A 26,568-nucleotide genomic window follows, 5' to 3' on the forward strand; every position below is an offset into this window, starting at 1 on the left:
GAGGTGCCCATAACAGTGAAGGCAGAATGACTGTGGTTTTCGAGGAAGGGGAGGGCCGTTATGAAATTTCGTAAGCCTCCAAAACTCCCCCAACCACCTCGGATTCCCTCCTTCCGCGAGGATGAAAGAGAGAGAAGTGGAGAGCAAGACGGATCGAAGGAATAGAACAACGAAGATGATGTCGAAGGGTGGGGATATCTCCTTCGATGAGAAAAAGCATATCATAAATAACGCACTGCGACCGTTGGCCCCTCTCGTTTGCCGCGCAGATTCTCTGTTTTCATTCAGGTAGTTTACATTCACTGATTGCTCTCTCAAAGCCATTCAGAATGAAGAGTGTTTTTTTCCATAAATATTAATAATTTTGCTCCCTCCCCATAAGCATTCCAGTGCGAAACATGAGCTGTCTGCATAGAAAGCACTAATGGACTGACCACAGAAAAATGAAACTCTTCGTGAGTACCGGGAGAGCGTGTTTTGTCTTCGGAAGAATTGACTGAAATGCACTACTCCAATTCCAAAAAATTTTAATAACAGTAAAATAAGTTTCGAAGCACGGACGTGATCTACTGTCTCCATGTTTGTAGCTTATCCTCAATTAAAGTAGCTTAAACCAAGCTAACCACCAACTGAAATTAGTCAAAAAATGACGCATACTAATAGAATTGAGTAATTTTTTTCTGCTCGTTACATGCGAAGGTCAGGCTATAGATATAATTTAGCAGTAAATGCACCAAATCATTCATCAATAATTCAAATTACATTATGGGTATCTCTAGTGTTACTCTGTGCTTAATTTTGACGCCGAAAATGTTTTCCACGCGTTTCTGAATTTATATTTCATCGTTTAATACGTTTTCTTCATTAATTCTTTCCTCACTTGACCTCTCGGATCAGATTCGTTATTACAAGTTGTAAACATTCGCGGAATAAGTAAAACGAATGAAAATGAAAAAATGAGTAATTGAAGAAATCAATTTTCTTTCGGGAATATGAAAACCAAAAAAAAATAGACATTAAGCAGATATGCAACAAGAAATTGATGTAAGTCAAAACAGAATGAGTACACAAAAAAATATGCTACTAAAAATTTAAAAAATAAGGTTCCGACAGCATAAATATTCGATGTGGAAATATATGAAGCATTCCAAAGCTTTTCCACCTGCGGCAAGGTTTCATATTATTTGCAAAGAGTATCTCGAGCCGGAAGGACTTGGGAGCTCAATCTTTGAGAGGCAATCGGTCAATATTTATGGACACAGTAAAAGATACGCTTTCATTCAACGTGGAAAGTAAAAATAGATGTTATAACATTAAGTGGAATTGGGATTCCGACGCGAGGTAATATTCAAGATTTTCATGCCTACGTTAATGGCACGACGACTTGGGGACATAAGAATGGAGCTAAAGAGATGCGGGGTGGGCGACAGCGTGGTCTTTAAGCATTGAGGTATTCGCCGTTAACCTCGGCGACATAAGGAAAACGCCCCCATCAAGAGGAAGCCAAGGCTCCTGGTACTCCTGCGACGACGCCACGGCTATGCACTTTGATCTCCCGCACAAGAAATGGAAGGGCTGAGGTGGAAGGGAAGGCAGAACGGGAGTGAGTTGGAAGGGGTTGGTGACGAGGGAAGAGGACGCGAAGGGAGCAGGGCGGCGGGTGGTGGAGAAATACCAAAGACCACCACCGACAACCAACCAACCAACGAGCCAAATACAAACACATGGGAAAGGAGAGGATTACGAGAGCGGTGTCCCGGCGGAGGTGGAGGAATTCCACATTTCGCTGAGCCCACCCTCCCAGCATCTCCGAACCTCCGCCTCCCCACTCGCCCTCGGGAGAAAAACCTCCCCTTTGCAGAGAAACATTCCTCCCTCTCCTCGCTCGACATAACCACTCCTTCCGATAAAAAATATATTCCCGCCTCCCCAGGAAAACCCTGGGTGGGGCTCCTTTAAGACATCTCAAAACCCTGTCTCACGGTCCCCCCTCCTCCTCCCCCCCCGGCACCCCTCATCTTCTGCCGGCCCCTAAACCACCCACTCACCCCACGTGGGAACCACCCACCTTATCGCCACTCCCGGAATACCAAGCCTCGACTCCCATTCCGGGAGACATCGTAGACCCCCGCAAAGGTGAGCGGGCGAGGGAGGGGATTAGGCGGCGGGTATGGGCACGCGATGCAGCGGGGGAAGGAAGCAGGAGGAGAGAGAAGGGAGGAAGATATTCTTCTCAAAGGAGACCGATGGGCGAGGAGAGGGGAGAGCCAGGGGGGCAGATAAGGAGAGGAGGGCGCGTGGAGTGGTATTGGTCCAAGGGGTGTGCGGAGGTTTTCGGTCGGTTGGAGGAGGAGGCCGGGTGTGTTGGTGGAAGATGGCGCGGGAGATGAGGTGGCGGTAGGGGGGGCAGTGGATGCTGGGTGGGAATTTCACGCAAGGGTCCGGGCGGGACGGTAAAGGAGAATTGAAGTTTCGGAGGGGCGGCGGCGGTGTATATGATGTGGCTAAGTAGGATATGGGGAGCGGAGGCGAAGGAGGGTGGAAGTGAGAGATTTTTGAGGTGGGGGGGCGGGGTCTGTCTTCTTCAATGGCATTCTGGGGCCACGGAATCGGAACTATAGAAGAAAGGAGGGAGTGAGAGTTTCGAGGTGGACGGAAGGAAGGGGGGGGGGTGGAGTGACGTAGGCAGGTTTTCGTGGCTGTGCAGCCAGCCCGTGGCGCATTTGCAAACATGTACTACAGTACTTGTTTAAAACGAGGAAATAGATGCGGGACGGGGGATGAGGGCGAACTGTAACCATTGGGATTAGAAATTTAGGCCAAGTATAACCTAATACGTTGGATCGCTATTTTACCGGAATAGCGTTGGAAGATAAGGTACTGAACTCATTATCACTATGTCATAACTGCAAAAATGCTACCGACGCAGGATTCATCAATTTAAACTAAGTGATAATTGCTGCGAAATTTTATACGATACATGCAATTATGATTTGCCGACGACTATCCATTGATTTTAACATTATTTAACTCTTGTAAATACCTAATGAAGGAATTGATTTTCAAATGAAGGATCAACTTCAATATCGCAAAGTTATTGAAGAGAACTAAAATATATTAAGAAACTTATCAACGGCTAATTCCATTTTCATGGAATTACTTTGTAGATACTTCCGCAAAAATCGTTCAGTTTAAGGAGTGGCGAGAATAGTGTGTTCAAGATTGATTACCAACTCTGGCTCCCTTTATCCGTAAATAACCACGCACCATTATGAAAGATTCTTGAATATTTCGAATGAGAAAACCATAGTCGATGATACCTTAGAAGGAGCGACCAATCGAAAGTTCTTCCCCATAAGTGAGTAAAAGACGCGCGTCCATTGGCTGAGAGGAAACCGCATCAACTCCTTATCTCTCCACCATTTCGAATCTGAGGAGGATGAGATAGGAGGGGAGGGCGAGGATGGGATGGGGAGAAATCACTGGAATTGCCTCGGCCTCCCCCGCCGCCTCCTCACCCATTCCAACGAATGGCTGCCTGGCGCTGCGATCGCCGTCACTTTTGATCATCCATGGAAGAAAACTTACCCTCATCTTCCTTTCCCACGCACTTAAATATTGAGGATAGAAGCCCCTTTTTCGTAGAGACCATAAGGAGAGACGCGCTGGCTGGCAAACCCATTGTAAGACCTTGGCAATGGATCCAGATATAGGCAATTGCGAAGCCAATCCCCCTCCCACTCCCCGAGATCATTTCAAAATCTTGGATACGCCCAAATCGCATTCATTCACGCGGGGGTCCCCCACGCCCCCTCCTTACAACCCCAACCCCGAAAAGAAAACCTCCTCACGGGGCCCAAGGAAGGTGCTTCCCCCTAGCAACCAACCGTCAGGCGAAATCTTCTCTCCCTTCGTCGGCTATGATGACTCTGATATGGGCTGTCTATTCTCACCCGAGGAAACAGTGGGGCCGAGGGCGAGGGAACGATGGGCCAGGGCGCTGGGATTAAAATGGGAGAAAGTTCGGCCTACACCCAAAGAGGCACCCCGTCCCCTGGCGAGGGGAAAGTTTAGCTCCCCCTCAGGGGAAATTTCAGGGGACGCAATCTCGTCTTCTTCTCACAAAATACATGACGTGGGAAAGAAGGAGGAACGCGGGGATAGAAGGGGGGATGAATGCAAAATGGGTGAGGTCGAGGAAAGAAGACGAACTGAGTAATGGCAATAGAGAAATTCATATTTCTTAGAGATGCAACAATGGGATACTGCATGAAGAGCCTTATCTTCTTACCATTTCTGTCGACGTATTACGACGCACTCGGACAGTTTCTATCGAAAGTCGTAAATATCGTTATACATAAGCACTGCTGACTTGGTGGCAGAGGAACTATAACCATACTCATGCATCGACAATCTCTAAAAGAAAAATATCAGGATATCTACTTAAACACTCAGTGTCAGCGGGAGTACTTGAAGCTTCAGAATCAACGGTCCACCTGGATATTTCTTCTGAAAAAATTTCCGCATGATGGTCTGATATAAGTGGTTATATTTTCCAAGTGTTTAGGCGATGGGTATTGAATAATGGAATGATAAAACCAATCTTTACTTCAAAGATTTCAACCGTAGATTTGAAAACATATTAACAACGCTGGTTAGTGAGGTGTTTTTAATGTTTTCATTACCTTATTTACGAATAAGGCTACCCTACTTCTAACCATTTTCTTTTGAAATTATAGGCGGAAATCAAATTTTTTTGCTACTATGGTTTTTCCACATTGAGGATCATGGCTCAAAATTTGGTGGTTGCGGATTTTTCAGTAGTATTGCGTTTCATATTTTGTTACCATTGAGGGAACTTAAAATCTAGTATTTTTCCATGTTATGCCACTCATAAATTGGGGGTGACTTGCTTGTTTACTTAGAAGTGGGTTAATGTTAATAATGGGTTTCTCTTTTCCCTTCCTGAGCTTGCTAAAAACTTCACCTACTTCCCATGCAAACACAACTCTCGGTTGATTTAATAGATTTAACTACCAAGTGTAACTCCAAATAGAGTCGCAGTTATTCAGCCATAGTAAAATTTTAAGAATTAAATGTTTAAGCTTTAAATTGGTCCGAAAAAATAACGATTTTGCATTAATTGAGCTAATGTATTCAAGAAGACATCCGCTGTGCACCTCACATGAGAAAAAAACGACAAACAACTAACTGTGTTGGGTTTTTCACGAATTCAAATTTCATTAAAAAATTGAACCTCGCGGTGGTTGTGATATTTCTGTTGATATTCCATTCTTTGCACCTAAGATTTTCAGTTAAAGGCAAATTAATTATACCTTATATCATAAGGATTACATTTTTCTTTGAACCAGGGTTCTTCATGAAACTTAACTTTAATATCAGTTCGCTTAATACGATTTATAATTGTAATTAAACGTTTCGCTAGGAATCCACTGAGTCAGAATAACTATTAACGAACACAGAAGCTCAAATCATAATATCTACTCTTTAAATGCAGGCAGATCTACTTCCTGTATATTTCCATGGCATGAAAATTTCCTTTCAAGTGATTCACCGGTGCTGAACGCGATGGCTCTAGGCTGAGATGAAAACAGAAAAATCGACAACAGTGTATAGCTCACGACCAACGCTCAAGAGATACTTTTCGTTGGAAACTTCCTCATATCATGGTATGCGCAAAATCTGCACCAATACATATTGACGCCTCACGACATTAATGCTTCCTGTTGCATTCTAATCAATCAGCATCAACCTGGACTCCGTCAGCCCTCCATCCCTCCAAACACCCTCAGCGAAACCATTCTCGTACCCGCGATAACTGAAGGATCGACAGGAGATTCAATTTACGTCATTCGAAAGATTGGCGTACTCCTCACCTATCTTTCTCTCTCTCTCTCTCCCTTTTTACTCCAGACTAATCTACAATCTGCACACGCACTTTCGAAATCTCTCGGAGAAATTAAAAAAAGAACACCCTGGATGCCATCTGGTGGACGCTCCTCTGCGACGGGGACGCGGTGGCCATCTGTCGGATGGGGGGGACAATCTCGCTTAGAACCCCTCCTTGCCGACCTGGGAGCATGGTGGAGGTTTGTCTAGCCTTCGCAGGAGTGTCGCTCATGGACTGAAAAAAAGCATACCCTTCAGATGTTTGTGCGTCTAGGGATAGAGAGAGACGACCACTTCGCCACCACCCACGCCGCGTCCAGCTGCCGCGACCGCAAAAGTGGCGCCGCGGAGCGATAAGGCAATTAGTTAGGGAAAAGTTAGGAGAAGATACGGGCGTCAGTGACCGTTTGGGGCGATAACCGCCTTAAAAAAGGCCAATCAGTCAAAACGAAGGGTACACAAATGGAGGAGGGAGGGAAAACGGGAGAGAGGAGTGAATAAATCGCGACCCTTATCAACAACGTGCCCGGACGTTAAAAATTCCACTCACTCTTTATCCTCTTAACGGCCGTGTTACCCGTGGCGAGAAAAAAATTGATGTGAACATTAACAGCAGTACGCTTGACTAAACCGTACATATTTATGTTATGTGTGTGTGTGTGTATATATATATATATGCACACACATACGTCGTCTTTTATATGTATTCCTATCCCTTTTCCTTATATCTACTTCCATTTGAATTAATATATATATACACACAAAAACAAATATACCTTTATGTATGTGGGTATTTATTTTCCCGTGAACATTGAAGTCATTGATAGAATCGAATGGAAAATTTGTTTTATATCGGTCCTAGAAATTATTCGCGTTTGCTCATTCGAAGGAACAATACCAATTTTAAATTGCACTACTCTCATTGCATCCTGATAGTACCCGAGACAATCTCACTGTAAGACATCCCTTATACCTCTAATAATTAGAAATCCAAGGAATATTTCTCTGCGGAACCATAATTACAATGCATCGCTAAAATTAAAGGAATTAAATATTCATCTATTATGGAAATTGGCGTATTGCAGTATTTAAAACAAAAAATAGATATACTTCTACAAGCTTCTAAACATTTTCAATGTCCTACTTCGATTTTCTGTTTGCTTTCCCAGACGCCCACGTGAATGAGCCGGAGAATAATGGCTATCGTAGAATGAAATCCTCGGTAAATTTCCTCGCTTCCAGGGTTACGCGCTATCTCTGAAAGACGAAAGACAACAAAGACGTAATTGATCTGGATTAGTCATCTATTATTTTTGCTTTTAGCTCATTTTATCAAAACTCTTATCTCATCCGTCGGCCTCAAGACAAGGAAATTCTTGATGGGGCCGTATGTCACGCGGCAGGAGTGATTGCTACTGTGCTTCGCAAAACCCCTAAAAGAACATAAATTCCCCGAAGCTTAGTCATCATACAAGAGACCAGAATGCTACGATTGGAAATATATATATAAGGGTTAAAAGGGTAACTTATTTCAATGTCCTCATATTAAATATTAATCAGCTTTGCGGTAATTTACTTCTCGTGAGATAAATATTTATAGTTTCGCGTATGTAAAACATTCGATGGAAATAGATAAAGATAAAAATAATAATTTGTGTAGATATTCTATTGACGACTTAAAATGGAATGAAAATAAATCGCTCTGAAAACTCAAACACGGGCAAAGGCATTCATGTATATTATTTCGCTAATAATATACATTTTATTATTTCTTTAATAATATACACTGAACAAAAGGTAGGAGCCGCACAAAAAAGTTGAATTTCCTCCCCTTTCCAGACGTTTGGATTAGAGAAAATAGAAGCTTTCCTCTTCCAAGGCCACTAGTTCAGGACGAGACGACTTCGGGGCCTCCCATGAAGCCCTATAAATAGGTAGCGGGAGTTGTTTTTCCACGAGACGCACTCACACTTCAACCCCTTACCTCGAGCACCCTTGCCTCAACCTCCGCCAACCCATTACCCAACCACCTCACTCCGTCCCCCTTGGCATTCCCCTCTCCAAACTCCGACCCTCACGCCGTCTCCCAGCAACTCTTCTGCTCACCATTCCATTCTTCTTAACGTCAACCTCTCAGCATCCTTCCCTCCTTCAGCCATATTTCTCTATTCCTACTCTCGCTTCCTCTCTCTTTCTCTTCTCTCAACATTCCCGGACAATAAGCAATCCTCTTCCTTGTTACAGGCGAAGCCATGTTTTCCCTCTCAAAAAGCGGCTCGTCCCCGTCTTCCGAAAGGGTCATTTAGACTCCTCTGCTACTTATAAACGCACGCTTCGCTCCCCCATCTCCCCCGCGCTATCGCACTCTCATATCGGCTTATCTGCTGGGATATCTCACCTTGCTCTGACTCCATTACAAGACGATCTCTTTCTCTTCCATCCTCCCTCCCTCCTTCCCCTTGTCTCCTCGGCCTCTTCACGCTCTTTCGCAGCCTACGCTCCCCCACCGAGCGTCTTTCAACTCCAGGTGGCCCTCCGGGATACGTGCTGGCGACATCTCATTGCCGGCCCACCTCCCTGACGCCGCCGCCGGAATCCGACCCCAACCCAAGACCCTCTTCAATGTCCTCTTCCCGCTTGGTCCAACGAAGTGACCTAGACCCCATTCTCACACTCTCGTCTCCCGCTTCTTTCGTACTCTCACAACCCTTTACTTGCCATGAGTATGTATTTCTGGACTCGCTTTTTGTGTTTTAATGCAGCGTTTCTTGTGACTATCACGCCTCACGTTTTATTTAAGTGATTTTAGTTACAGAAAAGAAAAGTGAGAAAGGTGAAGGAAGACGAAAGAAATTGTGATTCGATGCGGATGAGTATTTTTTGATAGATTATCTCCGAAGAAGTAGGTGGATTTATTAAAACTGTGTAATAATGAAGGCAGAGTAAATGCTCCTTTACTAAAAACCCCTCGCCTCAGAACTGGATGAGTTTCTAAAGGTAATCCTTCAGAGGCTTCGCAAGACACATGTAATAGTCGATTCATTTGGGCACAACATCATATTGGATGAAGCAAACAATATAAAGGAACGTATAGATAAATGGCAAAGGCCCATGGCGCTTTTACGCTAAACAAATTTATTATTCAACGGGTAATGAGGAGGCGAAAGGCAGCAGAGATGGGGTAAGGGAGAGTATGGCGAGATAGTGGCAGAGGAGGAAGGGGCTTTTTGAGGACGGGTGGTCCAGCTAAAGAACCGTCCCGATAACACGGCTACACGTACGAGCGAGCACACAGAGCGCGGACAGCGGAAGTTTATGTGATTACGCGTTCTTTAGACGAGTGCATGTTTGCGTGGGGGGGGGGTAAGGGAAGAGGTCAGATAAGGAGTCGCAGAATGATGTGTCGGGGGAGCTGTGCAGATTGGCAGGGAGCAGATTACGGGAGATTTAGTTTATTTTAAAGTTGCATTAATGCGTTCCTAGAGAATGAACTTCATGTATATCATCTGATGAAGATGTTAGTTATGTTACTTTTTCCCCTTTATCATTTGAGCATGGATTAATGAAGCCTCAGCACCTGCAAAGCATCTATTCGCGGCAAAAGAACATAATGCATTCTTTCCGTTTATTCATTACAACAAAGGTGTGCCAACTGTTTTACATTTTATACGAGAATTTATCAAAAAACTATCATATTTACTGGTACCGAAGCATGATTTTATAATTAATTGGAATGAAAATCAAGCGAGAAAACAAACATATTTAACAATAGTTTTGAGTTTTCCTTTATTCTCGGAGTTTTTCTAATACTTATGTTAATTTTTTATTCCGTTTCCTAACAGTTTTTTTCAAATATTGACATAAGGTTTAAAGTCCATTGTAAAATAGTTGTTTTTTACACGCCTAAGCGATATGTTATATTGAATAACTCTTCACATATACCTGCATAGATCTCATACTTGTGCATAACTTGGAGAGTCAATAAAAGACTTTCCATATTTAATGATATGATTCACTAATTATTATACCAAGCAAAACACTAATGTGTCTATATATAAATACGAGGGTAGTCTATATATATATATATATATATATATATATATATATATATATATATATATATATATATATATATATATATATATATATATATGGCAGTGGGATGTTGAAGACTGTGATAGAGGGTAGAATGTTGGGCAAAAGAGGAAAGGGAAGGAACAGGATAGGGATGTTGGACGGGATGAAGGGAGGAAGAAAGTACTCAGAGATGAAGAGGGACCTGGTGTAGAGTAGAATTTAGGGTTGTGTTTTGTTAGTAGTCACAAAATATTTGTTTGGTAGTTGTGTCCATCGAAAAACCTACCTTAACCGGTAGATTACCTTAAAAAAAAAAATATATATATATATATATATATATATATATATATATATATATAGTAGTATATATATACATAGATATAGATATCGATGAGCTCTTTTGAAACATGAAATAAGATTCTTAAGAATCTTATTTAAAAATAGGTGACTGTGCCTAAGTTTACTTTTTCAATTCTACCCTTCTAAACCTTTAAGCCAATTTTGCATGACAACGCCTAAGTCATGCAAGGGATTTTCACATACATATCGGAAACTAGATTCCTCTATCTAATGCAAGTGCTAAGTTTATGAGATGACGTATGTTGTGTAACACATTTTATGGAAATCAATAATGGTAAAATAAAAAATATATATACTGGTCGTTGCATGAACTTCTGCATTATATGTAAATAAAATCGCTGGGCTTAATCGGCATATGCCTACATGAGCATAACCGGCAGAGTCTCACGTATCTCAGCCCAAGCAAAATTTTAAGGACCACGGGAGAAGTGAATCGCAAAGCATCTTTATCGAAGCAGAAAACGTCGACAAACGCTTGGAAGGATACAAAGCCATATGGAGATAAATTCCAAAACATTTCGCATCAGCGAAGGGGTCTTTCCTGAGGAGTGGGAGATTTTAACGACCGCAAGGGTAGGTATTATTGTCCTGACATCTAGATGATGTAACTACGCCGGATCGTAAATCCTAAGATCGAGGCAGATGGAGGCAGAGCCAGTCATTATTAGCGGCGGGTAGAGAGAGCTTGCGGGCACCTGCGGCCCTTTTCAAATAAAAGCGAATGGTCGACTTCTTCGATCCACCCTCTCATATGCTAAGCCACCAATCGCAGACCGACCCTTTCTTATTTGATGCGCCTGTCAATGCCACCACAGTGACCCGAAAACAAGCTCTACTTGTTGCTAATGCTAAGAGTTACTTGTTACTTATGTAAAACTTTCCGAACTGCGCAATTTAAAAGCGTCATGGAAGAAAAATGAATATGTTTTATTCATTTTACGAAAAGGTAAAAACCAAAAGCAATTAATAATAGTTATCTATCATGGCTACAAAATTAGCAATTGCCCATAGGTCTGAAAGAATATTCAGACAACTGATCGAATTACGTATTATTGTTTTGCCCTCATGTAGCTGCGAGATGTTTGTGCATCCATAGAACACTGTAATCGTGACCCTATTGCTGAATTACATAAAATTGAACGTTAAGGTAATCTCAATTTGAACAAATAATAATAATAATAACTACTGCTATACAATCGGAGAAAAAATACATCATAATCTGTTCCTTCAGAGACCATAAACATTTAACGACAGCGTACGTATAAACGTTTAAAATATTAGCTGCATAAGCATTTAAAAAATACTGTTTCCAATTTTGATCAAATTACTTTGAATTCAGTTCTGTTATAATGGTCTTTAGTTTTTAAAAGTCTTGAACTTGAAGAAGTGACAAATTTTATTCAAGCTTAACTTTTTAAAAGGGAAAGATTTATCGGAGTGAACTATTCACGAATTTAAATACGCATTGACAATAATTTACAAATATACCAAAGTTCATACTTTTCATTAATTTAGAATTTTAAGGAGAGGTATGAACAGGTTCTTTTTCCTTTCGCCAAAACGGGTGTCATTTCATAACTGTCACTTAAAAAAACTAGAAAAGGAGGCAGAAAGGTATTATGGACGCTGTCTTTTTTTTAATAACCCACCTCAACTCAAAATTTTAGTATCCTTGAAGATTTTAAATTGTGCGATGGTGTCTCTCTTCCATGTGTGCCGCTGACTTTCAATTGCGAGGTTACGAGTTTATCGCCGAAAAGTTTTCCCGGCCCAATATTCCCCTTCCCCGAGCTGAGCATACTTTATCACCTCTTATTTCTTCACACCTCCACTTCCCTTCGCACTAATCCCCATTTCCACGGCACCCTGTCTGCTTTATGCTGCCTCTTTCACACGCCAGAGCGAGAATCGGTTACTTACACATCTTCGAAGGAAGGAATGGCCTGTTTCTCACAGTAGATGGAGACCGCTGAGACGGGATTGAAGAGGAACCAGCTATCGACACTAAAGGCAGTCAACACTACCTCGGTCTTTCAGCGATAATTTTAAACGAAAAATTTATAGAAGTGCAAAATAATGGCTGCCAACGAATTAGGCATGAATTGGTCCCAAAAATTTACCGCTAAACGGAATTAATTCAGAATAAGATAATTTGTGGATCATTCCTAGCGATGGCATTTATCCCTGTGGACGATAATGGAAGAATTTCGAGGTTTTTATGAGTTAAGAGGCATTCATGGGGTAACTTCAAATATAATAAGAGGTTTTAAATATTGTGCAAGGCTATAATGACTAATTAACATTGTGTGTCAGACAAAATGCGATTACGGTTATGATTAATAGTACCAATCCCATTTAGAAATGATGTTGTTTTAGAGCTAAATTCTAAACTAGCAGCAAATTATGATTGGGTACGTATACCTGAAACATCTATGTACATATAATTATTAAGCAAAACGTTATTAGAAGCAAAATTTTCAACGCTAATTGCAACTCAAATTTCACTTAATTTTAGTGCTTTGCGTAATTTTTATTTTTTCCGGACAAGAAATAATGCAAAAATATATAGCAGTAAAAATGATGTGTTATATCTTCCATTTAACTTTATTATTCCCTGTTTTATTCTTCCTCACGTCCAAAGTCATGGGCTGCACATGTACTTCCATGAATAAAGGATTTTTTTACTCAAAGTACTCGGCCGAAGGGAAGGCAGTCGTGTCTTTTTTCGGGTCGTAGGTCACAGCAAAGATCTCCACTCGCAAATGCAGAACTGGTGTCCCCCGTGTACTTCGTAGTGGTCATTGATCAAGGAAAGTTCGAAGGTGAACAATAAAGATGGGAACGCCTCGAAAACGTACGCCAATTGTAAATGTTTTGAAACGAAGGATAAGACGTGGAGGTCACGAGCGCCACTCGAGGAAAAAATAAATTGTAAGCAGAGATTTCAAAGTGTTAGCTTTCGATAAAATTTAGCTTTCGGTGCCATTACATCTAAATAAGAACATGAGTACCACACTTAAACTTTTAACACCATATGTTGTTAAACTAATAATTTCTCTTAATCATGATACATTATCCATATCTACATGAAACAACATAAATAAACAGGAAAAACTTCTCACTCACTGGTAGGCATGTAATTACGTTGGTTGAAATACCATTCATTATTGATTGGAATGGTAATTAGCATCAGAAAAACTGAAGTATATAATTAATATGCATCAATAATAACTCACGTAAATGCTTAGGACCACGATTTCATAAAAAGTACACCACCAAACTGTTACTCATCCGTGTATGTGGTCTATATACTCTGTATTTTAATTTAAATACGAGTTTAATTTACGTACGATACAATTTACGACAAGAAAGATCGCAATATAAGTAGCAGAGGCCTAAAAAATGCCATGAAACCTAAAGCCCTTTCATATTTACTAACTCTCTGGAATGGCATAACACCGACCTAGTACATGTAGATTGTTTCTACATGTCATTAACAATTATCTACAAGTTTCTCTTCATTCATCATATTATCTATATATGTATATACCGAAACCCTTCATTTCAGTAGTGTACTAACATGTAATATTTGCTCCCTAAGGCCGAAAATTTCACATAGAATTTGATCAAATATTTTATTTACTAGGAATGGAAAAATTGAGTGTAAACTATTTCATTATTACCAGCCAGTACCAGAAGAGATCAGCTGTTAGCGAAAACAATAAAAGATGTTGACAATGCGCAAATAAAAAGGTTATACAATATGTAGATAGGAAATTAAACGATTCCATTCTTGCTAATAGGTTCGTAAGCGCCAATGTTATCATGGTCATGAATATCTAATGGAGTATAAAACGACAGTTTTCCAATTTATCTGACGAGGGTAGAGATAAAAGGGAAGGGGAAGAAGGAAAGAGCAAACAGAATAGTGATTTCGTGCACGCTCAGTGGGAAACCAACCTACCTCACTTATTTTTTTTAAAGGCTATAGAACAATAAACATCATACAGAGCTTCAACCAAGATGAAGGATATACCCTGGTACAATCCAGAAAACCATTTTGGCTTCGTTGTCCGTTTCTCCGACACTTTGTCCCAATCCTTACACACATTCGCTATTACAAGACCCTTTTTTAATGGCCCACTACATCGCCGATCTCATACTACCTTGATCAAAAAGTTCCCGGAATAACCACCGTGTGGCGCTCCCATCGTTCCGATTTGAGTTCTGTTTTTTTTGTTAAATTGGTACATCTGTTGTTGATATTCCCTTTAAATCTTAGTGTCATAACTTGACATTTGCAAAAGTTACGTAGCCAAGAGTACATCTATCTCTGTGTGTGTTGGCGATTTTTTACAATTTCAGAAATGGATTTAAATTTGCAACAACGAACTTGTATTAAATTTTGCGTAAAAAACGGATTTAGTGGCGCACGGACGTTGGAAATGTTGGAAAAGTGTTTCGGCAACGATTCTCTAAAAAAAACGGTCGTTTACCAGTGGCACGAGCGGTTCAGAAGTGGTCGTGAGTCAATCGAAGATGATGAACGCAGTGGCAGACCATCGACATCGAAAGTCGGTGAAAAAATTGATAAAGTAAAAGAAATGTTGGTCAATAACCGCAAATTAACCATCAGAGAAATAGCGGAGGACTTGAACATTGCCTATGGATCCGCCCAAGACATTGTGGTTAATGATTTGGGTTTCCGTCGTGTAGCAGCAAAGTTGGTGCCAAGAGACCTCAATTTCATGCAAAAAAGAGACCGTGTTGACGTCGCAAAAGACATGATTTGCGAGGCTGAATCCGATCCCACATTCATCAAAAGGATCATTACTGGAGACGAGACGTGGGTTTATGAGTACGACACGCAATCCAGACATCAGGCAAGTGAATGGCGTTCACCAAATGAGCCGAGACCAAAAAAACCACGTCGTTTTCAGTCAAAAAAGAAGGCAATGCTGACGGTTTTCATGGATTACAACGGTCTAGTGCATCATGAATTTTTGCCAGAAGGCCAGACAGTAAACAAAGAGTATTATTTGGGCGTTATGAGACGTTTGCGTGAAGCAATTCGCCGAAAGAGACCAGAAATGTGGGCAGAAAACTCGTGGATTTTGCACCATGATAACGCACCGTCGCACAGTGCTATCATTATTCGTAATTTTTTGACGAAAAATGCAACAAATACCATCCAACAGCCACCGAATTCACCTGATTTGGCTCCCTGTGACTTCTTTCTGTTCAATCGAGTTAAAAAACCATTACGGGGAACGCGTTTTAGCAGCCGAGAGGAAGTAATGGAAAAATCGCAGGAAGCACTGATGGACATACCGAAAACCGACCGTAACTTTTGCAAATGTCAAGTTATGACACTAAGATTTAAAGGGAATATCAACAACAGATGTACCAATTTAACAAAAAAAACAGAACTCAAATCGGAACGATGGGAGCGCCACACGGTGGTTATTCCGGGAACTTTTTGATCAAGGTAGTATGTCGGCGAAGCAGGAGATAGTTGAAATTTATGGGATTTAGCGGAAGGTAATTAAATGGCGGGAAATTCCTCAGTTCGAAACAAATCACTATTGATTATTCGTATACATTTAAGGATTTGTATGTATAAGCAACCACGCAATGGTTTTTAGGTTGCCCTAAAACATTCACCCGCTCTGTTGAAAACAGAGCGGGTGAATTTGAGGAATTAACCGCGAGAAAATTATCCGTTGGAGAAATATAAAAATTAAAGTGCCTCAGTAACTAAGAGGAAATCCCGAAAATTACAGAATTGCCTTTAGTATGCATAGATAATAGAAAAGAATCATTCAAAATGCAAATTTAAAAGTCAAACTTGATGCATGGTTTTTGGATGAAATTTAACCATTATTTTGAACGACACGAAGACACCAAATGAGGTTCCATGAACTTACAAATTTAACGTGAAATATTTTTACTTATATTTAAGCATGAACTAGATACGTAATTAAATTATTTCAATAAGTATTTTTACGTTTTCATGTTATTAAATTGAAACATGAAAATGTTGTTGAGCACCTTTATATGGTGATACGTATTAAAATAAGTTTTTCACATCAATACACTTGTAGATAAAAACTTGAGGTGTCAGCAAATTTACTTGTATCATTTTGTTTTATCGAATCCTTCTTAATAGCATTTAGTTGTCTGTCACACGTTTGCTAAAGCATTTGCCGAAATATTAAAACGTTAAGATGTAAAATTTTATAAATACATTCTTGAATAATTTCCGTTCTAAACCAATCGGTTTTATCACCAACAAGTCCGTTGCTTCAGGCAGCGAATGAATGCTTAGAAATATATTTTAAAAACTAGCAGTGCAACTTTTTCATTCACTCTTTTGGCATTCGAATTGCCGATGAATAAAGCTCTGAGATCGAGATGAAGACCACATTCATCATAAGGGCCTATTATAAAACCATCAAGCTCAGCAAACATTGAAAGACCAACGTCATAAAGATGTAATCGGAACTCGAATAAACATCAGCTTAAACCGTCATGGGGAAGCCTATTTCCTGCAAAACTATCGTTTGCCCCCATGGCTTTTTGTCGCTATCCGTGTGAGCACGGCAAGATATGAGAGAATGCAAGAGGATGCATGACTATCAATGCTATATCTGCTGACTGCATGTTTCTCATGCGAGTATCACAGCTAGAAGAAAGCATTTTTGATGAATACTGACTGACGGCCTATATTAAAAAAAACTTCAGGCACTCATCCTACCATAACTTTTTGGAATACCTCTATGGCTAAAACTATAGTTAGGAAAATGCGATTAATCCTCAATTCAATGACACCTACAGTATACGTGAAATTAGATAAGCTAAATTAACGGGATGTAAAGATTTCGTTAATGAATGAAACTATATTGGGTCCATTATACCTGAAACTTTCACGCTGACTCTTACCTAAGGCATTCGAGCTAAATAACATGACACTCTTCAGTAATATGCTCATCTAAGCTATAAGAGTAGTTTCATTTTTGTACAAATGAAAATTTCTTCAAATGTGTGACTATCACGGTACGGCTTTATCTCAAGATACATGTAAGCTGAATGAAATTTTGAATTCCCCACAAAATGTTAACCAGGATGTCATAAGTACATCCATTACTTTGGGAACGCACCCTGTTTATGCTGCACACCTAGTAAAAGGAATTTGGTTCACTCTATTTTACCGTTCTAAAAATTGAATTTGGAACGGCAAAATATAATGGTCCAATGGCTAATGATAAAATTAATGATCTTAAGCAGGGATTAGGTCATGCGATGGCCATGTTAATCCCCTTCGATTCCTCTCTTAAATTAATCTAATTTATTACTTAGAGATGACACAAGCATGTCGTCGCTGTGGATTTTATTGGTCACTAACATTCAGATAAACACTCCACAGGATAGCAAAATCTGTTCGCAAACAAGGCATTCGTAAGTCGCGCTTGAAAGAACCCACATATCTCAGATGAATTCTAAGCCACCATTTCTTTACAGCAGAGAGATAGCACATTCAGGGACTTTTAAGAGTAGGTGATACTTTATGAGATGGGTTTCGGTGGGCACTGCTTCACAAGTGATTCCACTTTGCTTTTCTCTGTGGGAATTTGGTAGGGGGAGAAAGATGGAAGGGATAAAAGGGTAAGATGCTGTTGGGGAGAGCTATTACTTCTGTTCCTGTCAATGGAGGACCATGCACCTCTTATCTGGTCTCACAGATCATGGAGAAAACCATTATATCCTTGAACTAACCTCCAGTGACCTCAACGGCCGACACATAAAGACTGCGATCACGCCCTCTTCTGACAGAAAGACTCGTATCTCACGCGGAATACCTTTAAAAATATCTCCATCCCCCACCTTTCTGTATTTATTACTCCTCATTAGCACCGCGACAAGCTTTATCATGAAGTTTATAAAGCTAACAATAGAAAAAGAAGGCCACGATGTTTTTGGCTCATTTCGATCAGCATGAGTCACTATGGCGAAAAAACATCCCAATTAAATCGATGCGATCACATGACTAAAAAAAGTCTTGGAGCAGTGAAGAAGAGTGGAACTGGATGAAAGGCTGCGTCATCCCGATACTCCTTTAGATGACGCCTAACTTATCCTTTCAACTTGTAGAGGAATCATTTGCCATCGGCACGAAACGCGGTCTCCAGTCAGCCTTCACGTCACTTCTATCACTCACTCGCTTTCTGTGGAAGATGACGAAGGGTGACTCAACGTACTACATTCCCCCCGCCCCCTCCCCTGTGCTCTCAGCACAACTTCTTCGTTCCGACGCCAACTACCCATGCGGGTTGCCGGAGGAGTGCTTGCTCTTTTTTAATGGCATGAGAATCAATTCATGCACTATGGGGCGTCCTCGGGGGAAATAGCGCTGAAATGTATTACGCCCTCTGTAGAAACGAGTAACTTGTCATTCCTCATTCGCTGATCAAGTTCATGCGTTGTTTTCAGAGACCTTTAACGATCACTAGAAACGATGGTTGACATAAATATAATACATAAGAGGAAAAAATAAGGTAATCACATTGAAGGAGAGGCTCGTAAAGAGGGTCGACTGATATTACAGATATAACCACTGGAAAAAATAATTCTTACCTGGACGAAGTTAATTCTGATTGGTAGACTAAGTAAATACTGACAATCCATTGGATCCAAACAAACTTGTAGGAATAGCCCAATCGATATGATTATATGGGTTATCTTATCATTTAAAGACACAGTTTTACTAACTGTGAAGTACATAATGACAGCGACACAGATCATAATCTATTTCCCTAAGAAAACTCGCGAGAAGAAAGCTATTTGCTTGTGACTATGAGAAGTCATAAAAAAGTGAGAGGTCTAAAGGGTTTATTTTTACTTCTAAAGTATGAGAGGCGTATAAAAGGGTCCAAGAATTTCATGGTGCGCATAAAAAAGGTTGAGATGAGGACTGTTGAGAGAATCTTCTTTTTGCTCCAAAGGATATTTCCTTCCAAACGGCCCAACATTCACTGATGAAGGTGTGATCACGGCAATCAAGAAGAGAAATAAACATTTCCAGACTACAACTGGACTCAACAATGGAAGCGGGGTGCAATAAACCGCTTGGGACTAGCTGAGGGAACCGCTAGTGGAGGCTTCTTCAAAGATTTTTTGTTCTCGCCCCACGAAGAATGGGACGGACAATAAATTGTACAAACACTGCTTGAGATTCCGAACGGAAACGGAAGGCTGCCTTTACTTGCCTTAGGTTTAAAAGTGGATTGCTGCATTCATATCAGCTAAGATAAATATTATGCCAAGATCAATGCCATCTCAGAAAAATGAGAGTTAATTTTCTCAAGTATTTTAGGCCGTTGGAGAATCAATCACGTCAGGTAGTAAACAATTTATTTACTTATTTACTTCATTATTAAGACTGTATTTCGACATAAAACGTTAACAACTGAATGGAATATGCGTAGCTAACTTTATTTAAAATAAACTTTGAACTCGCCCACAGTACAAGCCCCACAATCTTTCAATTGCCATTCTTAGGGATAGCATATTTGGTGAATGCGGAATAAAATAGATCGTGCCGGAGGAAAATTAGCAAAACAAGACATTTATCAAAATAGCCAAAGTGAACGCATCCTTACAGAAAAAAAATAAGCCTATAAATTACATGAGGGTAAAATCATTTTAAAATTTAAATTACGATGACCCATAAAATTAGGTTTCGCCAATTTTATCACCTATCACTCTAATTTAATTAATCTTCAATATCATACTATAATTGAACTTACAATTTAATTTACCGCATTTAAGAATTTAGGCCCAAAAGCCTAAATTACGTGTCACTTTACTGGTGAATCATAATATGATTCGGTACACCATAATGAAATACGAGTTTCGACATTTCAAATCTATTTGTAAAATCCCAGATGAGGTTCCAAATCATGATGCATTACACCAGAAAAATTATAGATTATGCTAATTGTCCGTAGGTACAGTGCATAATCAAGTGCAACCGAATAATTAGTACACGCCTTACCTTTCTCGTAGTTGACCTGCCTCTCCTGCTGCCTGGCGTTGTCCGCGGCTACCTTGAGCAGCCCCTGGATGTTGCGCAGCAATGTCTCCGTGCTCGAGATGGCACCGCTTGGATCCGGGCCCATGCCGACGCCGTTGCCGCTACCGCCTCCACCGCCGCCACCTCCACCACCTCCACCGCCGCCACCCCCGCCGCCTCCGCCACCTCCACCGCCACCGCCTGCGCCGCCGCCCCCGCCCACAAGCGTGGAGTAGTTAAGGGCGGCTGCCTGCGAGGAGGAGGTGCGGTCGCTCCCGGGGACGCTGTTGGCCACTTCGGCGGCGTCGCTCAGTTCTTCGCCGGGGGAGGAAGGAAGTATATTACTGAGTGTGTTCGATCCCGGCGATCGATTGCTCAATCCTCGGGAGTAACAAGGCTTCGGCCACTGTTATTATTTCCTTTGGATTGATTTCACATATTAAAGTAAGGAGTGAAGGTCACTAGAGAGCTGGTTGTGTCAAATTATTCTGCCCCAGCTTGCCCGTTTTAGTTCGTGTCATTATTAAGAGTTAACTTAATCAAAACCAAATTTATTGCTTTTTCAATTGTTTATCATTCATTGAATTAATTTGGCCTACTATGCATACACATTTCCAAACTATTTAAAAAAAGAAACAAGGCTGATCGATTATTATATACAGATGTACATTACTAAGAGGCATAAATACATTTCACTTTATTCTTCTGGAAATTAAATAGAGGTGAAAAGGTAATCACTTTCAGCTTCTTACTTGGGTTTACCGTCACTAAAAATATTTGTTCATGTGATGGCTGGGATATTTTGGGCTCTCGGATGACAGGTCATATCTTACCACAAAATCAGCTTAGAAAGATTAATTTCACTACTACTTATTCTCCTTTTCAAACCGCGCCCCCTTTTCAAATATATTATGCTCAAAATATAAATACAAAAAACCTACACTCTAGTATTCTCCATTTTCAGATGCTTAGCCTACCGCATTCTAATATGGATATTTTGTGGAAATCATATCTCAGGTCCAATGCGCATATCTCCTCATTGAATCAGCCAATACTAGTAATAATGGGAAACTCTACCACTACGGGAATCAAACGCAGGCTATAACAATGGTAACTCCAACTAATAGCTTATACCCCCTTTTTTTTCTGCGCGCAAAGGCGCTTGGTGCGGACGAAAGACGAATAAGCACGGAAGAAGGACAGCTCGTCCTTGGACGCTTCCCTTTCATAACACGAGAGTAGAAGCAATCGATTCCGACTCCCGCCCCTGTGATGTTTGCCGCCGCCAAAAAGCCGCACAACTCTTTTTATTCCACCGTCCTCCTTTTTTCCGCTCTACTATTTTCTCTGCCTCCGATTTTTTCCTTCCGACCAATGGGAAGGCAGTCGAGAGGATTCGAAACGGACCGTGGACTCGCCATCGAAATCTGCGCTAAGGGAGGGACGGCGGGCGATCCAGATGATACTCTAGGTTTTAACCTAGAGCAGGGATAGATGGAAAAAAGGAAGGAGTAGATAGATGGAACCAGGAATTGCAATCGCATGGGAGGGGGAGACAGAGTGTGAGTTGAGGGTGGAGAGGGCGTGCGTTTAAGAGGGGTGGTGGGAGGGAAATCCAGGGGGGGAGGGGGGGAAAGGAGAGAGGGAACGATGGTGGATGATGGCGGAGGGAAATCGATTTCCTTTTCCTTTCAATTGCTATATTACTCTCATTATTTTCAAACGCCCATTTTTTTCTTTCCCCCCCCTTCTTCCGCCCCGTGGAAAAAGACAGTGTTTTGTTTCCATCAAGAAGCGCACGCGGCATATTTTTCCTTCGACTCAAGCCATAGTAGTTTTTTTTCCTTTCCCCTCCCTCCGACTGGATGGCTTTTTGTTATGCGGGCGTCGCGTGCTCGGCGCCCGTGGCCGCCTTGCGGAGGGGCCGGCCGGCTCACCGGCGTCCGCGCCGCCCGCCCTAAACCAAACCACCCCCGGCGGCTTCCACGAGTAGGGCGGCGGCGCCCGCCGCACCATGGCCGACCGACGTCGGTGGCGACTCCACTTATTGGCTCCCGTGACTGGCGTTTTTTTCCACTCCCACATATATTCTTTGTCTCTCCCTCTCTCTCTTTTTCGGTCGGTGTAATTTCACGCCTCTAACGCACGAGACGCCGTCATCGACTCCTTTCCCCCCCTTCCCCCCAACCCATCTTCTCCAAAAAAAATATGAAATAGAAAAAGAAGGAACTGAAAATGTTTTTGAGCGAGTATTTGACGAGATGTAAACATGGATAACAAGGATGATGAGACCACTTCCCCTTATTGTTTGGTCATTTTTGTTTGAGTTTCTCTCCGGACTCATTTTGGCCCCGTTCATTATTTCTGGTCGCCTAGTCCTATATAATTTTCTTCACAGAGTTCATTAAATTCCATTCCGTGAATATGCACTTTGGTCATGCCACACCATAACCTGTCCCTAGAATTTAAGAACGAGGAATAGGAACTGGAGTATTATTGGTGGTAGGGTGGAGATTTTTTAATATCCAAGTATACGCATTGCTGAACACAAATTTCGTTACATTAAGTTGAAAACCGTCAGGTAATTATAGAGTTAAATATGGAAATTCTGGTTAATATAGTATTTTATCACTACACAGAGCATTGAGGAATAATTTGGTCATATTTAAAATTAATGAAGGTAATATTAGCTAATAATTATATAAAAGAATACTAGGGGGAGGATATTATTACAAAAAACTGAAAGGCATATAGTAGAAAAAATGCACAACATATCCAGTTCAAAATCTCCAATTTTGGGTTAATATTAACATTTAGTCATATTTTAATTTTAATTCATGTAGTCATGCATTGGAAGAAAGATAATAAAATATTTTATAAAGATCTCCCAATGCCATGCTAAACGAAGTGCGTTGCAAAGAGAGTATACTACGTGATGCCTTTATACGGGAACATGTAGTAAATGAGTGTCACAATTCTACCCATCACCCATTACTAGGAATGCGATAACAGTTCTTGGAGCATTATGGGAGACTTACTAACATGAATCACAGGCTAAACTGCGAGGAGCGCCACACGTTATGACTTCAGTCTTAAATTGTTGGAAAATACAAAAGAGATAACGAACAAGCTAAAGTGCATATTTAAATGGAGATAATAAGAGATAAAATATCTTGTCTGATATGTCTATCATTGTAACGGGTAAAATATAGCTAAAAGATAAACATTTACACACAGCGTTGAATAATAATCTTCTTTGCACGAGGAAGGACTGCATTTTTATTTCATTAGGCTTACTTTACGAATGAAAGACTATTTATTTCAATTTTTCCGATTAGGAATTTCATTTTATCCGTAAATACCTGGATCGAGAATTTTCCTCTAAGTGAAAATTCTATTGGGTCCTCAGGCGTTTGCGATGCTTTATTTTGTGATTGTTATCCTCTTCGGAATTAATTAAAAGAAAATTCATGTCGTGAATTGCGTCAGAGAAGCCAAATACGAGATGATATCTAGAGAATTTGTGTATAAAATGTTTTTTACGTATAAAATTGCTACTTATGGCTTTTAAGGTATTTTATCGGAAAATACTACTGATAAGTAACATTAACTGAAACTTAGGCATTAACTGAAACATATACCATATCATATGTATCATATCATTAATAACCTCGCTCACTTGGCAATTGGTAATGATTTGGCTAATGTCAATGGCATTGGAATTATTGCTATTATTACCAGTTACTAAGTCTCCTGAATACCTCATACACATAAAGGTTGAGTTGCACAGGTTAAATTCTATCAAATTGGCTTTGAATTTGTATTGGTATACACTTTTTTGAAAATTTAAACAGTTTTAGCGTGTTATGTACAGCGATGTAATCTTACAGTTTGCATGCATCGGTAAGGAATGGAGATCATTGCTAAAATTACGATTTCTATTGTAAAAGAAATACATTACTTGTTCATGCATTTCTGTTATAGGCTCGATGCACTTCCCCTGTTATATTTATATTCAGTATTATCCGTTGATTTTTGACTAGTTCATTCTCTGTTTTCTCTAGCTCTCAAGAAATATCATCTTACTATTTAAATACTCCGAAGAAGTCCTTTCATTTTTGTCACGATTTTGGTTATTGCATCGCTTATACTAATACATTGTACCATCAAAATCTCACGAGGTCACACCAGTCTCCCAGAAGTATATTGCCTCAACAACGTAAGGAAAGTAAAGCAGAACTTGACGGGCGTACAGCGACTGTACTACATTTGAAATAATTGCATCGAAAGAAAATTGCACACGAATGTGAATTGCAATGAAAATTAGTTCTTACCCGCGTAAAAGCGCGAGTATTATGCTAGCGCGATTATTCGAGAGAAATGCATAAAGTGCTGCACTATAACTTAGAAATAGAAACAATTTGGTACTCATAAAAAGTAACCAAAATACTATTTACTTCCACGATATTTTCATTTAAATCATCGATAATGTAATCATTATCATTAAAATAATTAATGATTCCTTATGAATAATAATGCACCAATGAGTTCAGTATGCTAAGAAACCAAAGGGGTCTTTCAATTCACTATGAAATTGCTCATCAAATACATTCAATATTTTCTCATGAAGTTAAAGCGATGTCACTTATTCAATGCAATTAACAATATTTGACCATTTATACCAGTTAATTCTTAGCGGAATTTTGATTGTTTTGCCTCGTTTATAACTTACTACGATGGGATATTTTAAAGCGCCATTACAGTGGTACACAAGTACACGATGGAGCAAAATACTACACAAAAGTGTAAGGTCGGCTAGAAGAAATGCTAAGTCGCCCAAAAGAAAAATATTATGATAATTTATTCATCTCGCCAGATAAACCATGCAAAAGTTTAAAGATAGACATGGGCCTTTTCATATGCATTTCGAGAATTTGTTTAGCGGTGCAATTTATGTAATTCACCTTCGGCAACGGCTCTCTAATTGAAAATAAACGACCATTGAAATTAATGCCCCGCAAATTCAATCAATCAAAACTTATTTCCATCCGATACTGGAACTAACGAATCGTGGGACTTTATTCATCAACAGGCGCATAGAAAAAGATAGTCAGAGGTGTGAGGCCTTCCTTCATGAGCGAGGAAGTGTTTCACCGTTTCAACACATCGCTCGACTGTCGGTCCCTCAACCCCTCCCGCGTGATGTCTCACCGTGGTCCTTCTCGTCTTCGTCGTCAACATCGCTCACGGGTTCGTCGTCTTCGTCTTCCTCATCGTCATCGTGGCCTCCTTCGCTCCCACTGCCGGCTCCTCCGCCCCCAGAGCCCACAACCCCCCTCTCCACACCGTCGCCTCCGACTCCACCGCCACCGCTCTTCGACAGGTTTAGCACAGGGCTGTGGCCGTTTGAGGATCCTGCCAGGGAGGAAAGGAAAATAACACATTCACTAAGGTCCCAGAGGGACATTTGAGGTCACACCCTAAGGAGGGGAAAAATCAGCTCAATTTCAAACATACTTTATTCACAAAATTCCATATGCAATTGAAACCAATGCGCTTGTATAAAGGTATTCTGGAAATTGTGGCTTGCAGTCCAACATAAAATAAGCATCAGACATGGAAATTACCTGGGCTATACTTATCATATTGTCTGGCAATCTGCCCCTCACCGTGTAATTAAACATATCGATGAACACCATCTCACAAATTAACGCCTCCCAGACCAAAGTGAACACTTTAAAATATTTACTAGATGCATTACTAATTATTATATAAGGTACCATATGTACGAGACAGAGACCAATATCTCTAAAACTGAATTCCTAATTCTTAATTAAAATTTCTTCACTCTTCCATAACTACCAAAACCACATTATTTTATAATAAATACACTTATTAACTTAGCTGTAATCTGATGCAGTCAGCATAGAAATCAATGATATATTTATCATTTAGTATTTTTATCCTTTATATTATAACTAGGGTATGACTAATGACCAATTAGAAATACGCAGAAAAAGCACTTCTCACAAATTCAACTTTTAGCACGGGGATATAAGATAATCTTGAATTACTTTAAATACACGTGAAATTTAAGTTCCTAGAATTTTTTCACGAATAATCTGCTGATAGCGATTGAGTTTATAATA

General features: G+C 40.4%; 1 protein-coding gene across 1 annotated transcript in view; it reads right to left on the reverse strand.

Moving 5' to 3' along the window:
- The window catches only part of dac (dachshund family transcription factor), a 648,885-nt gene that overhangs the window by 194,773 nt on the left and 427,544 nt on the right, over positions 1 to 26,568 (reverse strand). Inside the window, exons 6-7 of the mRNA XM_071598986.1 lie at positions 25,631 to 25,834; positions 20,402 to 20,734 (exon numbers count right to left, since the gene is read on the reverse strand). Of these exons, the coding sequence (XP_071455087.1) occupies positions 20,402 to 20,734; positions 25,631 to 25,834 (537 nt within the window). The remainder of the gene's footprint in view (positions 1 to 20,401; positions 20,735 to 25,630; positions 25,835 to 26,568) is intronic.

Source organism: Hetaerina americana, unplaced genomic scaffold, assembly GCF_022747635.1.
Source record: "Hetaerina americana unplaced genomic scaffold, ioHetAmer1.1.p SCAF_10, whole genome shotgun sequence".
Lineage (NCBI taxonomy): Eukaryota > Metazoa > Arthropoda > Insecta > Odonata > Calopterygidae > Hetaerina > Hetaerina americana.